Source organism: Triplophysa dalaica, chromosome 21 (genome assembly GCF_015846415.1).
Source record: "Triplophysa dalaica isolate WHDGS20190420 chromosome 21, ASM1584641v1, whole genome shotgun sequence".
In the NCBI taxonomy this organism is placed as follows: domain Eukaryota; kingdom Metazoa; phylum Chordata; class Actinopteri; order Cypriniformes; family Nemacheilidae; genus Triplophysa; species Triplophysa dalaica.
The window spans coordinates 14,920,979-14,937,964 of record NC_079562.1 but is presented as its reverse complement, the minus strand read 5'-3'; the positions used below and the strand labels follow the sequence as shown (position 1 = coordinate 14,937,964).

The window sequence follows — 16,986 nt, the reverse complement described above, 5'->3', positions numbered from 1 at the left end:
GCTTTGGCTTATCTCACTTAAACCAACAGAAGCTGATAAACTTAGACAACAGACTAAAAATATACATTGCACAACAATATACAAAATAATTTAAGACTTTACTGTAATGCGTGTTGGTTTACTGTGCACAATGAAAGAAAATGTTTCTTTAAGTCATCATAATATCTAAAATGTCAATTCTTTGTTTTAATGGAATATTACAGTGTTTATTATAAATTATTTAACTGAAATTAAACTTTTATCAAGGGGGTCAATTTTTCATGCGTTGTCATATTGCAAACTTTTATAAAAAACATTATCCTCCAAACAACATCACTTCTCTTGATGACACATATGTCTAGGCCTGAGGATGGGACTATACTGACTGTCCAGAGGCAAAGCTCCAACTTTCAACAATCCCATCAATTCCCAGAGAAGACTCTTCCTAAAAATAATTCTCATTCCAGAAGCCATTTCACTCATGTGACATTTTACGTTGCGTGTCATAAACTCTCAAAGAATGTATATGTTACCAATACAATAAACTATATATTTATATTTCAAAAGTCTTAACAAAAGAGAAATATCAATCAATGAACAAGTTTCTTATTAAAAAAAGGGATATAACATTGGGTTATGGATGTGACAAAAAATAATGCATGTTTTGAAAAATACTCAAAAGAAGGAGAAGAGATGCCTCTTTATATAAAATAATATTTATAAAAAATTATGGATTTTTCATGTGCCCATTTATGGGCAATATGGACTGTTATGGATTTGACAATTCTGAAATGCTTTAAACTTTGAAGGTCTAGAGTATGTAATTTAGCCACATCTAGGGGTGAGGTTGTGAATTGCAACCAACGGCTCACTCACCCCTCTCTTTCCAAGCACTACAGTGGCTGACACAGAATACATAATGCATCATTATTTAAGGTCTTTATACACCTCTCAATACATATGTAGGTATAATATATTGCATTTCTGTCAATAGATCCTCCAAAAAATTACACATTTGACCTTTAAAGGACACCTCACATGATTATCTGAACATAGGACATTGAGGACATTTGTCCCATATACGTCACAATACTTAAAAAAACATTGCTTCTGTTTCAGGCTGACTTTAGTAAGCTTTAACTCTTAATTTGTCTTTCTAATGATATCACATTGGATAAGCAGGCAATTGGTTAATGCTGGCCAATAGCCTAACAGCAAAGTCACGATTTCTGTTGAAGCCCTAAATAATGAACGAAAGCTGTTAATGGAAATTTACATTCATGCATTTGACAGACGTTTTTTCCAAATCTTCTTAAATTCAGTAAATACAGGTTATTCATTTTATCAGTATGACAAAACAACAGAACTATTAACGGAAAACAGCATGTTCAAAACCGAAGTGTTATCCATAGGGATACAATGAGATGCTTTAGAGGATGGTCAAAAAACAACAGTTGTTACCAGAATATCTTCTAAATGCAATAGTAAATAAATATAATATTCACTCAGTACCTTTCCAAATATTAAAATACCACGAATTTAAGATTTGATGGCATTACTTTACCGTGGATGGCACTGTTTGTGACAACATCACAAATGAGAGGTTGAAGTGAATTTTTTTAAATCACACTCAGAATGCTAAATGCCTTTCTAGTTAAGCTGAAACAACCAAATAAATAAATGTGTCACCAAGCCGGAAGTGAAACAGATGGAGACGCATCTACAGTACGAAAGATGGTGAGAAAAATTATCTTAAGTGCGAAGTTTCACCGAATGCTGCATGTTATGAATGGGCGTAAACACAGTATGGGGGGTTGTCAATGATGCCTGTTTACACATTTAGAGTAAATACAAAGGAAACAAGAGCACACCAACATCACTTCATTGACTGAACAGTCCCAGGACCCCTACAGGCTACAGATGAGGACCGAGCAGCATTTCAATGAAGCATTAATCCCTCACCACGAGTCTGAAACCGTGAACGCAGATCTGACGATAATGCGTCGCATTGTTCTAGCATCACTTGAAATCTTCTATTTATTTTTGTTCATTATCTTTTTCATTTACTACCTTGGGAAGCTGGCAAGAATATTGCTAATTATGAATTTTAATAGGATTAGCAGATCTGTCGCGATGGGCTCTTCAGAGTATTGTGTTGTCTAATTCATTCAGAAGAGAGACGATTTATCAAGTGATGTGACTTGCGAGTGTTCTGCTTCATGAAGTCTCTCAGAATTCATATCCCGACTCATTTTATTCCAATAATGTCTTTGCGAACATGTGATGGAATGTATGACATGAAAAGCATTTCTTTTGTCGGCGAATGAATTGTTTGGAATAATTCATAATTTAGAGCAGATATGAGAAGATGGCTCTCTTTATCGAATGTCATCGCATCTTTGAATGTAGAGACAGTCTTTGTAAAGATGCGACTATTATTTGATGAATGGAACGGTGGCAAAAGGGTCTATGAGCTGGGCATTGTACGGTTGTCGTTGGTAAATTTGAAGGCAAATACAACTGCACTGGTTTTATTTTAAAGGCAACTGTTTTTATATCCATTTAATGTGTAAAATAAAACCGGCCGATCCCTGGAGCGTACGGTCACGATGACGCTTAGCACATCACTTAATCAACTGCTAAATTCAAATCTGCTTTCGCTCTTTAGCTGGCGTTGAGCCAGAGACCGAGGAGCTCCTGCCACAGATCACAACTATGCTGTGTTTTCAAGCACTTACATTGTTTATTTTAGTTTTCAGACATTTACATTTACATTCACAAAAGTTCTAGCAAAACAATGCATTTATAGTTCATAAAATTCACACGATGTTTAAGGAAACGGCAATAATCATCATTTCATATGTTATTTGACAACGTGTTTTCTTTATGTCTGGCGTTTCCATTATCCTTCAAAATGCGCAAATAGAAAAAGAGCATTGATAATACGTCCAATTGAAACATGTCACTTTCACGCTCGCATGGAGTGTTTTTTCAGGCAAAACGATAAAAGCATATTTCTCAAAACTCCAATGGAAACACTTTTTGTTGTATTTATAAGTCACGTGGTGGACAAAAAGGTCACATGACCATTCACGGTGTGTTTCGGCAAAACATTTGGAAAGATAGGATGGAAGGAATTCACATTAAGTAATATCTTATATGACGGCCGGAAAGTGCAGGAAAATGAGTGAGTGTTAGGAACAGTGAGGTGATATGAAAATACATAAAGAAATATATAGACATTTCTCTTTCATCACAGTAGGTGGCACTATGCACTAAATGTGGTTTGCAACCTGCCATAAAACGTACAAAGAAGAATTATGACTTATCGCGAGAATAAATAAAATACACTTTAATCGCATAACATCGTTTAATGGAAACGCAGTCATTCCGCAATACTTTTTTATCGACATTTAGAAAAGATCAAGTTAATCTTTTATGGAAACCTAGAAACACAACTATAAAGTTCACTCTATTCTTCTCCCAGTTCACTGGGAATGTTGTAAATCCGATCATCGGAAATCCAGTGGAACCTAACTTAGTGTCATCCATCGCGTGTTATCAAAGATCATTAAAAAAATGTGTTTAGATGACCAAATATGTTTACTTTTATATATTTTAGAATATCATATATCTCATACACTCATTACTAGTCTGAGGATCACTCATACTGTAGAGACCTGTTGTTGGGGTGCGATGTGTCGCCATGGAAATAATGACGCCTTAAAGGTTTACCCCAATTAAAATTCTATCATCATTAACTTACTTAAGTTGCCCTAAAACTGTGTAAAATTCTCTGCTCTGTTGAACACAACGAATGATATTAGAAGAATGTGGGAAACTAAACACTTCTGACCATCGACTACCATACTAGAGTTTTTTTCATTGGTGCCCCAAAACTATTTGGTTCTTTGTGTTTCACACAATTTACCAAATTTTAGACAACTTGAGGGTTAGTAAATAATGAGAGAATTTTAATTTTTGGGTGAACCAAAAAAACTCAGGCTGGAGGCTCATCTACAGTATTTTTAAGGTTACATGTGAAACTACATCCATGCATGTCACGTGACAGTGTGACCGTACAGTTTTTTGTAAAGATATCATGTGTAATGAGTAGAACTGAGTTAAGTGTGTTGGTCCGGCCCTTTTGCCCAGACCTGCTCTATGGTGTCACAAGAATGACATATTTTCAAGGATATAGATCATGTTTTTATGTAACTAGAATCGAATCAAAGGTCTTCAAATCAAACGTCAAAAGGCCTTTAAAAGCAAACATGTCGCTTTTGAGCAATGCTAGACTTTTCATTCCGTTGACTTCCATTCATACGCACTTGAAAGCGGGAGACTGGAAAAAGAATCATTCAAAATTTCACTTGATCACATTTAATAAAACTCTGACCTGTGCATTTATATACTTGAAGACGTTGGGTTCGGGGACCAAGGATGTACACAGCCGCTCGGTCAGAAATCTCAGCTAGACAATATCTGGAAGCTCCTGTTTATTAGTGGCTAACCTGGAAAATTTGTCCGGGGAATATTTCCCTTCATGGAATAAATAGGATATTAGCACACAAATGAAAATAACACACACAGCCCACCAATGACAAAAAGACTTGTGTGCATTAGCTGAGATTGCAAATTTGTCACGATCATATTAATTCAGTTTGCATTTACGTTTGCTGTACATGTAAACGTAAACATTTACATAACGCACCATTATTTGGCAGCTGATAAGATTGAGTTTGCCCAATAATTAGGGACGAAGCGTTCTCTATACTCTACAGACATAAACATTACATCCCAGCATTAGCATAATACAAACATAATGAGTGACATTCCAGGGAATTAATAAAAATATGGAAACAAACACACCATAAATGCTTCATGAGATTAAGAAAACTGCAGTGAGGGAATTACCTTGGGAATGTGTTCTTTACCTTTGATTAAAAGTGAAATCCAGCAGTGTGTCAGCAAACCCATTAAGTACAGCTTGTCTGGCTTATAGTTCATTAAGCAATTGATTTGATGACTGTTACTCTTTAGTGCTTTATTAGTTTTAGACTTAGACTTGCTATCACAATCATTTGATGTCTGAAATGAAATGTTGCTACTAATCCTCTCGTTTCCAATTATTGTCGAGTTTTGCGTTCCCTGTCGAATCAGTAAATAGATCGCACAACTGCAGATATAGATTGAATTATAAAACATTAGAATAAGGTTCCATTTGTTAACATTAGTCAAATTAACAAAGTAAACTATATATTTATGTCAACATTATTTAATACTAATTTATTAATATCGACATTATTAATAATATTCATCAATATTTTCGAAAATCAAGTTGTATTTGTTAGCATTAGTTACTGCACAATGAATTACAATAAACAAACTGTGAAGTTTAAAAAAAAAAGTAGTCTATGCAAGATGTTCCCAATAAATAAAGTACTTGACCAAAAAATGAAAACTCTCTCCTCTCGTCCAAATCTGTATACATTTCTTTGTTATGATGAACATAGAGAAAGATTTTCGGTAGAATGCTTGTAACCGAACAGATCTTGGCCGGCATTGACTACCATGGTAGGACATTTCTTAATAATATATGATAAAAATATAAATACATTTCTTTGTTTTGTTTAACTCAGGTAAAAATAACAGAAAAGATGCTCTGTCTTTTTTCAGACCTCAAATACTGGAAAGAAATCAAGTTCATATTTACTTTTAAGCAATGCAACAGTCATATTTCTACATTTATTTTAGAAAAGTTAAAACATTCATTTTTATGTGATAACATGCATGTGTGTTGTCGTGCTGTCAGTCATTCACATCGCTGTTGGAAGACTTTATGTCACTCCTGAGGTGTGATTTTGTTGAAATTCATCGGACACTGGACTGCAATGACCACAATACATCTAGTAATGATGAACAGCTGAACATTTGGAGTGGTCTCTTATGCTTTTCCGCGGCTGTATAAATATATATTTCACGACTTATGCATTTGATCTCAATCAGAAGAACAATTATTCGATTTCAGTTCAATTTCCAATCCGTTGAAAAAGAATGAATCGATAGAAATATAAGATACCAAACACCACAGTAAAATTCAGAGACGAGACTCAAACTTCCATCACGCTCTCATACTCACGAGTCACAAGACAAACGAGAAATTAATGACACACTCTGTCGGAAACTTAATAGCCAAATAAAAAGCGCATTAAAATAATTGTGATGTGTATATCACCAGAAACATCATCAACACTGCCAAATGTAATCATCTCCACCAAAATATATTGTGATTGTGAGACACATCACACAGCCCCAACCTACAGCAGCACTGGGTTTAAGTGAGTATTGAGAACTTAAACACGATACCCTATTTAAATCCTTACAACAAACAAATCAATAAAATCCATGTGGAATACCACATCCCGCCAGTCAGGGTCTTCGATAGAACAAGTGATAGTTCACCCAAAAATGAAACTTCTGATATCATTTACTAACCACCTTGTCAAACCAAACCTGTATAAGTTTCTTTCTTCAGCAGAAGACAAAAGAAGATATTTTGAAAAATGTTGTTGATCGCACAGTTATGGCAGCCATTTGTGTCCATAGAAGTCAATAGCTGTCACTGCGGTTATCAAAATTCAGAAGAAAGTAATACAGGTTTGAAATGACAACATGGTGAGTAAACGAAGGTAGAATTTTTGGGTGAACTGTCCCTTTAAGACACCCACTGCACACATCACTCAAACGCTGCATTTACACTGTAGTCAAGAGTCAGTTTCCATCGGCTATAAGTGCCTTATCCATCTTATTAATTTAGCCAGGGATTCATTAAGAGATTCAGATTCTTCCTCCACCTGCCAAGAGCTTAAACAAACACTATTAAAGAGATAATGGAACGTTTGACAGGCCTGCGCCTCTTCAGGAAGCACATTTCAAACTTGATTTTTCAGCTCAAGTAACTAATGCAGACAGAAACTCTGCATTACGATGAAACAGAGAAAATAATTTCAAAGTAAAGAAGCGTAAACATGATTCAAAGAAACAGAAGAGGAAAAACCAAGCTCTTATATCCGTCAAAGCCTATGGATATCCCCTCATGGCCTGAAGGAAGAATATCCACCAAGACCACCCCCATCACCATCTCCCTAAACACATCCTGACCCTCTCACTGTGTTTCAGGAGTGATACTGATGCTCGTGCAGCACCGGAGGCTTTAAGATCTTCCTGTCCAATCTCATCTGAGCTGAAACATGAACATAGTGACTTGCTTTGATTCGAGACCAAATCTGCAACGCTATGCCCTGGAAAAGAGAAAGCACAGGAAACACTAACCAAGACCCTTCCAGAATCCTGTATGTTCAGAAAGACACATTGAGACAATCTAAATATACACCGGAAAGGAAATTGAGGGTATGCCCACGGTACCGTGGTTTTATTAGTTAGACAACTTCTCAAACTACTAGCAAACAGGAAAATTATCTTCAGCTGAAGGGTGTCGTTTTTTTAGACGAAAGATTCTTTCCTTTCCCAGTTTGTTACACAGAAACAACAATACTCATACACTTTGGTTTTGGCCTTATGTCCACACTTGTCAAGAAAAACTTTGTCAAAACACTCATCAAATGTATTTCAAAATTGTGTTGTTGTGTGGACTGTGAAAAGGGTATTTCTGGTTAGGTGATGCAGGTGTTTTGGCTGCTCTTCAATTTCGTAGCAATAGTGTCAGTTTGTAAATCATTCAAGATAGAAAAGAGACCGAATGTTTACTTGCAGTTATTGCTTGGTGGCGAAAAGCAAGGACGTTTTCATTGGCAACTTTTGCACCTTATTGACCATCCGTATAAAGTGCCACAACATTTCAAAAACACAATAAATAAAAAAACGTTAAACAGTGTGATGGCCAGGATTTGGGCCACACAATTCTGATATCATTATCTTTGCATTGATTGATAAATAAAAGACATAACTATATTGGTTAGGTTTTAGATCTTTTATTTTGTCATTGTACTGAGTCAGTGCACGGACTTAGTTATGTGGCTTAAGATAAAATCATTAAAACCAGTTAAAATTTCTCTGTGGCTAGAATGTGATTTATAAAAACATAGCTCAAATTGTTAAAGTTCATTTTATAGTTAAGATGACTTGAAATGTTTAAGACCTGGTGTGTTGTTGGAATGGACCAGCTTAGTGACAAAGAGATTCAAACAGGAAGTTGATCTGTTTTATGGGAATTCTAAGGAAATGAGACTGCACCAACTTTCAAGTATTAGAGGGGACATTGGAAAATGTGATGTCTTGATCAATGTGAGTTTGTTTAATATAATTATTTTTGCATTGACTGAAGTTTATCCATGGCACTAAGTTTAGTTAAATGTATTGTGCTCATTTCAGGGTTTGTCTAGTTACTGTTGTGAAATTGTGTATTGTTTTGTCTCCCCTTTTTGTTTTCATGGTGCTGGCCACCTCTTATAAATTCAGTGTATGTTTGGTCTAGAGAGGTGTTACTTGTTGTACCCTGAGAAAGGTGGTGCTGGATTTTTGTTCTCTGTTAGTGAGAGGCTAAAGCATAATGAGTCTGTTTTGTGTACCAGATCTTTCTTATGATCTAAATTGAATGGAATACAATTTTTGCATCTTTTTCCACTCTGATGAGGCTTGATCACATTTTATCTTGCGTAAGCAGGATTTAATAAAAACTGTTACACTTGAAGACTACTTTGCTCCCTGTTTTGTGGCGATGGAATCAATTCTCTGTTGTGATTTGCTGAGGCTCATGGCAGATCCATCACAAACAGAAATGACATGTGGAAGTTTATGTTACATTTTACTTATGTAAAGTACATGGATGTACAGCATGTTAGCGTTTTTAGCCGCTGTCAATGAGGAACATACGCATTGGTAGATGCTTTATATGATTCTTTAATGTATCGTATAGTTTTCCTATTTTAGTGATTTTTTCAAAAGATTTGTTTTAATAACTATGCGTGAACTCTTTCCCCGCCAGCCTTTTTAAAAAAAAATTGCAAAGGCTATGCCAGCGTTTTTGAACATTTACAACAAACTAAAATGGCCCACAGTATATTTTCTGTTCGTAATGTATGGACATACAATATGTCCAATGAAAGAACACTCTCTACTTTTAAACAAAAGAAACCGCATTCTTCTATCTTCATTCATTCTTGTTTTATCACTCCGTAGATGTGGGTAGGTTTCTTCAAAAATGCATCACTTAGATTAAACAGCTGAGATAATCAATGTTTTTTGTCAAAGATTCCGCCCAGATTACACTCAGAACAATCATTAAAAACCGATAAGAAACATACGTTCTAGGTTCTGGGATTCTGTACTTATCCCCAAAGTGTGTAACAGCGCTACCTGCTGTATAACAGTACAAACACTGATTGCCGTAATAACTCGTCTTTGGCGGGGAACCGTTTTTTTTTGTTAACGAGATAACTCGTCAATGGCGGTGAAAGATTTAAAAACAGCACAAATGTCAGGGCACGTCAAAACTTCTAAAGGGTCCCAAAACACCATCAGACCCCAGAGAGTTAATAGACAAACAAAGTGTTCTTTTCTTTTTGAAAACAGCAGTGCCAATAAACAGTCACATTGTCACATGCCATTGTCGCAGTTTGGGAACCATTGACTTAACCAATTGTGGGATGATCTTGTTTAAAATACCTTTACTTTACTATTTTATTTTGAAACGGATAAATACAATCCATGAATCCTAAAGCTTAGAAGTCATATTTAATATATCACTATTTCAATTCATTTTGTAGAACCCATTTGTAATCTAATCTAACGATCTTAAAGAGAAGCCAGGCTGCTGGACAGGACAAAGTCACATGAAAGAAACCCCTGCTGTTCAATACACAATAAGATCCTTTAACAATACAAATACCGCTTATAATGCGTTACTTGACTCAGTGGCGCCTGTTGTCCAATAAACATCCATCTTTTATCTATTACAACCTTCATTATACTGTTTAGATATTGGCCTCAGCCCCCTATTAAAACTAAGGTCTAGAGGTCATTATCTCCTACAGTCATATTCATACAGTATAGATTAAAGAACTCGCATTACATTGACAAACATGCCATTGCACATTTTCGCTGACATTTTAGAGGCATTTTTCTGTATAGGTCTCTCCTACACGCATCAGCCCTTTAGACCTCCCGCTGGTTTCTGGCCAAGCCGTAACTTCTAGACTGCTAGCGCAACAATTAAATAATGCTAATGTATTGCTTATGCCCTCCAAACATGGCAGCCACTTTGGATTTTGGGATTATGCAGCAGTGGCCCGTAATGCTGTGAAAAATTGTTTTCCATCAAAAGTTAATCTAAACACGGTTGCATAAGACACAGCAGCACGTGAAGATCTTGCACGGTAAAGCCAAGAACTTATTGCAATTCCAGAGAAAACGAGTAAGAACATTACTCAAACGAATCAGCAATGGAAATCATGCAAATGTATGCAAGGTTTGAATTTGCACGTTGAGCTCAAAGATTAATAGACAAAAAAGTATTCTTTACTTTTTGAATCAGAGCGAAAAAGAGAGTTTTAAAGCACACCCGCCGATGATTCATTGCATTTAGCTTTTCGTGCCGCCTGCATGTACGTCTGCAAAGAATTTGTCTTCGGGTCATTTCAGACGCAAGGCGACAAAACTTTTAGCCAATCCGGGAGGACAGAAGCTCTTCTGAGGGTTGTCTCTGGTAAACATCTGTTGACATGGCGTAATGCAAAGGTCAGACCAACTTAACAAAGAGCAAACTGTTGCCGAGCAACCGCAGGAAGCGACTGTGTTCTTCTGTACACTGTTTTCCCCAAGTAAGCCTGAAAGAGGAATTGTACCTGCTCTTGGAAACGGAAAACCTGAGAAGGATACGACCGGGCACGACTGGCTTTCGGTTGACCAGGGCATAGGACAACTCCGTCTGCAGGAACACGGCCGAGGACTTTATGATGTGCTGTCCAAAGCGAAACGTAGCCATAGCACACAACGTTTTCTGAAAGAGATGAAGAGCAAAAAGACACGTTTGAACATCTTTGGAGAACAATGTCTTGAGATATGAAAGAGCAAGTCCTCAGCAATAGCATTTTATTTGGATGCTGATAAAATAAGAGCACTCCTCTACTCGACGAATAAAGGATAAAATTCACATCTATAGCAGAAACCAAGCAAAAACAGAGACATTAATTGCGTATTTATGATATTTCAGTCAGTTCAGATGAAAGCTATTTCACAAAGCAGCCTTAAACAAACAGATTGACAGCAAGCTATTTTAAACCGGTCTCAATGGGAGACGTCAGTGATAAAATGACGATCTGAAACAGCAAGAGCTCCAGCAAAGAACAATCCATAACGTGTAAGAGGGATCTTGTCACACTGGGAGGGCTTTTCAATGCCCACCGTCATTGCAAACAAGTATCGACCAAGATCAAAGTCCTCCGGCTAAATTTAAGCAGGGAATTTGAGTAAGATAACATTGATCTACTAAACAAATAGCAATGCTGTCGCATTAAGCATCCTTTGAGTGTCATCATTTATTCACTATCATGTCTCTTCAAACATGTATAAATTGAAAATGTTGACATAACGGCAGTAATAATAATTATAATAATAACATTCAAAAATTAGGTTATATTTCTTAACAACAGGAAATGCATTAACTAACATGAACTAACAATATTGGTTTCCAGCATGAATTCATTATTTTATAGATAGTTGTCAATACAATTATTCATGTTCGTTCACGTTGCATTAACGTTATATGAACAGTTATAACATTTGATTTTAAAATGCATTAGTAAATTATGAAATTAACATGAATTTAAAGATTAATAAATGCTGTTAGCTAATGCATTTAAAGTCACGTCAAATAAACATATGACAGAACTATTACTTTAAAAATAAAATGATATGTAATAACCTCAGGAGCTTTCTTTGTATGTGCATAAATTATTGTAATGTGGTTAAATTAAGAGGAGGAAGAGGACGATTAGAATGAAGAAAAAACAGGACTAAGGCCAGAAGATAATGAGTGTGCTTCACACATCCACACACACACACAAACACACACACAAAGAGCTGGACTTAACATGACCCCAAAGACACACACACACGCAACACATGCAGAATTGCTAACAGGCGGATACATCTTTCTTTTCCTTTACATACACACACACGTATTCAAACTCGCCAACACACATACAATTTGAAAAATGGTGGCAAAGGAAAACGTCTTGGTTACGTATGTAACCTCAGTTCCCTGATGGAGGGAACGAGACGTTGTGTCGAGAACGACAGATGGGGTTCGCCCTTGAGAACCAATCAACTCTGACTACTATAGAAAAGGCCAATGAAATTTGGCGAATGCAATTTGCATGCCGGGCTCCGCCCCCGGAAATCCGGTATAAAAGGAGGCCGGCGTGCAGCATTCACTTACCTTTGTTCTGAAGAGCCTGAGACCTCTCAAACTGCAGCAGAATACGATACGTGTTCGTGGCATAAGGGACACAACGTCTCGTTCCCTCCATCAGGGAACTGAGGTTACATACGTAACCAAGACGTTCCCTTTCTGTCGGTCTCTCGACGTTGTGTCGAGAACGACAGATGGGGTTGCCTATGGAAAACGCCACAACGCTGTATCGCGTCACAATCTCTAGCGAAGCGACGGTAACAAGCCTGGGCGTGTCATCTCGAAGCTTTCGTGAGACTGTAACCTTCCAGTGTGGTGGTCGGGGGGTTCCAGAGCTTTCTTGGAGAAAGATGGGTACAGCCCTGACCGGTAACTTTCACGGACGGGGCCTTAGCTCTCTATAGGCGAGAGGCCATCCAGATCAGTTTACACCGGGTAAGCGCGACTCTTAATCAGAGAAGCGCTACAGAGGCCACCTCCTACCCGTGCGGAGGAATATGGTGGATATAGGTATGGTCTCGTCCTTGGAGGAGAACGCATGGAACGTGCGGACTGAGTAGTTAACCGCGAGGTGGAGGCCCACCTGGGGAAGCTCATGGGTTACCAGGAGTGGGAACCATTCTCATGAGGATACATCAGACGGAACAGCCCACGGAGGGGGTGTTACAGACGTCCGGTAGCACTAGGTCCGGTTAGAGCTATCTGTGATAGCTCACATGGTATCCCGGCCTAAGGGGGAAGGCTGCTCTGCCCAGCCAGCCCCCAGGGGGTGCTTGTTTGGTGATGGATGGAATGCCTATTCTTAACCAGTGTCTGGGTAAGAAGGGAGGCTGGTGAGGTACCAGTTTCTTAGCGATGTGTTCGGGTAAGAAGAAAAGGTAAATAGCACACTGACCCAACCTGTTAGAGGGTGGAAAGGTGCTTTCGCAGGCATACGCCCCCCCGGATGCCAGTCCTACATGTCGCCACGCAGGACGTGGGCTGACACCGGGTTTACGCAAAGGTTGTTAACCCTTGCGAAGGTGTTTGGGCATAGCCCAACCCGCAGCTCTACAGATGTCTGCTAGAGAGGCGCTTCTGTCAGTGTCCAGGAGGTGGCTAAACTCCGTGTGGAGTGAGCCCTCACTGCCAATGGGCATGGGAGATTCTGAGATCGGAATGCCGTCGTAACGGCGTCCACGACCCAGTGCGCCAGCCTCTGTTTGGAGACAGCCTTCCCCTTCTGCTGTCCTCCAACAGACACGGAGCTGGTCAGAGCTTCAGAGCTCTGCGTGCGGTCCAGTACGTACTGGACACAACACTAATCGGGTTGGGTCTTCCTCCCCTATGGGGAGCGCCTGCAAGTTCACCACTTGGCCCCGGAGGGAGTAGTGGGAACTTCTTGGGCACGCATCCGGGCCTGGGTCTCAAGATAACGTGAGAGTTTCCAGGGCCGAGTTTAAGGCAATCCAGGGACACGGAGGATGCTCGGTGGTCCCCTACCCTCTTGAAAGAAGTGAGCGCCGTCAGGAGGGCCGTCTTACTCTATGAGGAAGATCGGAACCTCCGAGGGGCTCTTTGGGGGGCCCTGAGGCTCCCCAGGACCACTTAGGGTCCCAAGAGGGTATGGAGCGGAGATGAGGCGGATTCCGCCCTCTCGCTGCTTAGGAACCTGGTGACCAGGTCGTGTTGCCCTAGAAACTTTCCACCGACTGAGTCGTGATGAGTGGCAATAGCGACTACATACACTTTCAGTGTGGAAGGGAGATGTTAGTCTCCAGTCTCGTGAGGAGGGGAACACAATCCTGATCAAGCACCTCAGTGGGTCTTTCTCGTTGAGAAAGACACCAGGACGAGAAGAGGCACCGTCTAGAGGCGTGTAACCGCCTAGTAGATGGGGCCCTAGCCTGGGTGATGGTCTCAGCCGTATAGGGGGAGTAGCCATCTTAGGATCTTCTCGTCCCGTCTAGAGACCAGACATGGGTGTTCCAGAGGTCTGATCTGGGATGCCAGAACGTGTCCTTCCCCTGAGAGAGCAGGTCCTCTGTCAGGGGAATGGTTCAGGGGGAGTCGCTGTCCAGAGCATCGGCTCTGAGGCCAAGTGCGGTTAGACCGGTGTGGTGTAACCAATAACACTTGGTGCTCCTGCTCCCTGACCTTGCACAGAGTCTGTACAAGAAGGCTCCTGGGGGGGGGAAGGTGTGCTTCCGCCCATCCCGCGGCCAGCTGTGCGCAAGGATATCCGTGCCGAGGGCAGGGACTATCAAGCGGGCAAATGGTGGTGTTACGGGAGGTGAACAGGTTTTACCTGGGCCTACCCGAACAGCCTCCAAATGAGCTGGACTGCACGGGGGTGGAGTCGCCACTCTCCACGAGGCATAAACTGGCGAGAAAGCACGTCGGCTGTCTAGTTCAGTTTGCCCGGGGTGTGTGGCCTGCAGGGAACGAGTCACCTGTTGACTCCACCGGAGGAGGCGTCGAGCAAGTTGTGTTTAGCTGCTGTGTGCGAACGCCACCCTGACGATCTGTATTCGCTACAGCTATAGTGCTGTCCTCGGAACAGCACGTGCATGTCTCGCACGAGAGGCCGTAGCCTGCTCAGTGCAAGTAGCATAGCCCACAACTCTTGGCAATTGATATGCCAGCGCAGGCGGGGGTTCGTCCAACACCCCACCTGCGTGCCCGTTGCACACTACACCGCACCCCTGCAGGGAGACTTCAGTCGTCACCACGACCTGCCTCATAACCTGCTCAGAGGGACCTGAGTCCGTCGAAAAAGTCATAAAGACTAGGGGTTATGGTGCGTCGGCAGCAGGGCAGCATCACCATGCGCCTGCTGCCGGTGTGCCACGCTCTCCTCGGAACTCGACTCTGAAACCAGTGTTGGAGCGGTGTCATGTGCATCAACTCGAGGGGTATTAGCCCGCGAGGACGCCATGTGTCCCAGGAGCCTCTGAATTGTTTCAGGGGGACCGCTGTCTGCCTAAAATGTTCATTTCAGACAGTTCAACACTGGTTGGGCACAACTGCGGACAGGTGTGCCGACATGGTGACAGAGCTGAGTTCCATACCGAGAAAGAGGATGCTCTGCACTGGGGAGAGCTTGCCCCTCTCTTGGTTGACCTGGAGTCCCAATCGACCTAGGTGCCGGAGCACCAGGTCCCTTTGTGTACATAACAGATCTCGCGAGTGTGCCAAGATAGGCCAGTCGCTGAGATAGTTTAGTACCCGCTCGCCTTCCTCCTCTCAGGGAGAAAGGGCGGTCAGGGACAGACCGAAAGGGAGGACTCTGTACTGATATGCCCGCCTCTCGCACGCGAACCGTGGGAACGGTCGGTGTCGAGGAGGATCGAGACATGAAAGTAAGCGTCCTTCAGGTCGATTGCCACGAACCAATCCTGACACCTCATAGATGTCAGGACGCGCCTCTGTGTGAGCACCCTGAATGGCAGCTTGTAAAGGTGCTCTGTTCAGGGTACGCAGCCTTTGGGGGCAACCCGCCGTCTTTCTTGGGAACGATGAAGTGCGGGTGGTGACCCACTGAACATCTTGGTTTTGAGGGACGAACTCGATGCCTGTTTTGCCAGAAGGGCGGTGACCTCTACCCGAAGTACGGAGGCGTCCCTGCCTCTGACAGAGGGAGAGATGATGCCCCGAAACTTGGGTGAGTCTCTGGCGAACTGGATCGAGTAACCAAGACGGACCGCCCTCATTAGCCAGCGAGACAGTGTGGGCAGCTCTCGAGCTCCCAGGGACTGTGACAGGGTGACCAAGGGGACGGTCTGCTTCATCATTCCCACGGGGGGTGGTTCGTCGGCTGGCGGAGCTAACCATGTCGCGGGGAGTCCCCGGAGGGAAGGTTTTTGCTCCGCCTGCTTACCTGCCTGGCGGGACAACGGCACGCACTGTCGGTTTGAGAGTGGTGACGGCTGTCGTATATGTGTACGACCTCACGCCTCGCCAGGGTGTGAGGTCGGTTCGCCGAGCACAGTCCAGTGGAGTGTGCGATCGGCTGCAAGTAAACCCGGGGAGAACAGAAAACTCAGTGAGTAAGTGGGCGCCAAGCCCTAACAAGGGCCCGGCTTTGGTGACGAGGCAGGAGTCGTCCCGTACCGACCGATCAGAGCCGTGGCTGTGAAGGTTCGGGCCCGATGTTGTTCTCCCTGGGGTCTTCCCGTCAGTGTCCCTTCTCGCGAGGAGGTTGCTGACGGGGTGGAGGTTTCCCCCTCGACCTCTGCTTCCGGGGTGCCGCCTGTGGGGGCACAGGAACCGGAGCCGATGTCGAAAGGGTCCTGGGTTGCAGGGAAGCAGACGTCACGTGAGATCTCGGAGGCCTGTAGGCGGCCGAGTCGCGGCGTGAAAAAAATGTGGTTAATTGCCACTGTCTGCTTCGCCGTCAAAAAACTGCTGAGCGCAGTCCTCGACGGTGTTACCAACAACCCACCCTGCGAGATGAGTGCATCAAGAAAGCGGACTTCCTTGCTGTCACTCTTCTGCACAAGGTATAGCCGGGGGTGTCTCTCCTGGACCACTACCGTGGACATCGTCCGACCCAGGGCCCGTGCCGCCGCCTTAGTCGCCCGTAGAGCGCTGTC

The 16,986-nt window shown here is 42.1% G+C and overlaps 1 protein-coding gene across 6 annotated transcripts in view; it reads right to left on the bottom strand.

Moving 5' to 3' along the window:
- Positions 1-16,986, bottom strand: part of fhit (fragile histidine triad diadenosine triphosphatase) — a 272,439-nt gene that overhangs the window by 179,850 nt on the left and 75,603 nt on the right. For all 6 annotated transcript variants that reach the window (XR_008905024.1, XM_056735294.1, XM_056735299.1 and 3 more), the window contains one exon: positions 10,879-10,999. Coding sequence is in view for 5 of the 6 variants with exons in the window: in XM_056735294.1 (XP_056591272.1) it covers positions 10,879-10,984 (106 nt within the window). In the remaining variant the exon portion in view is untranslated. The remainder of the gene's footprint in view (positions 1-10,878; positions 11,000-16,986) is intronic.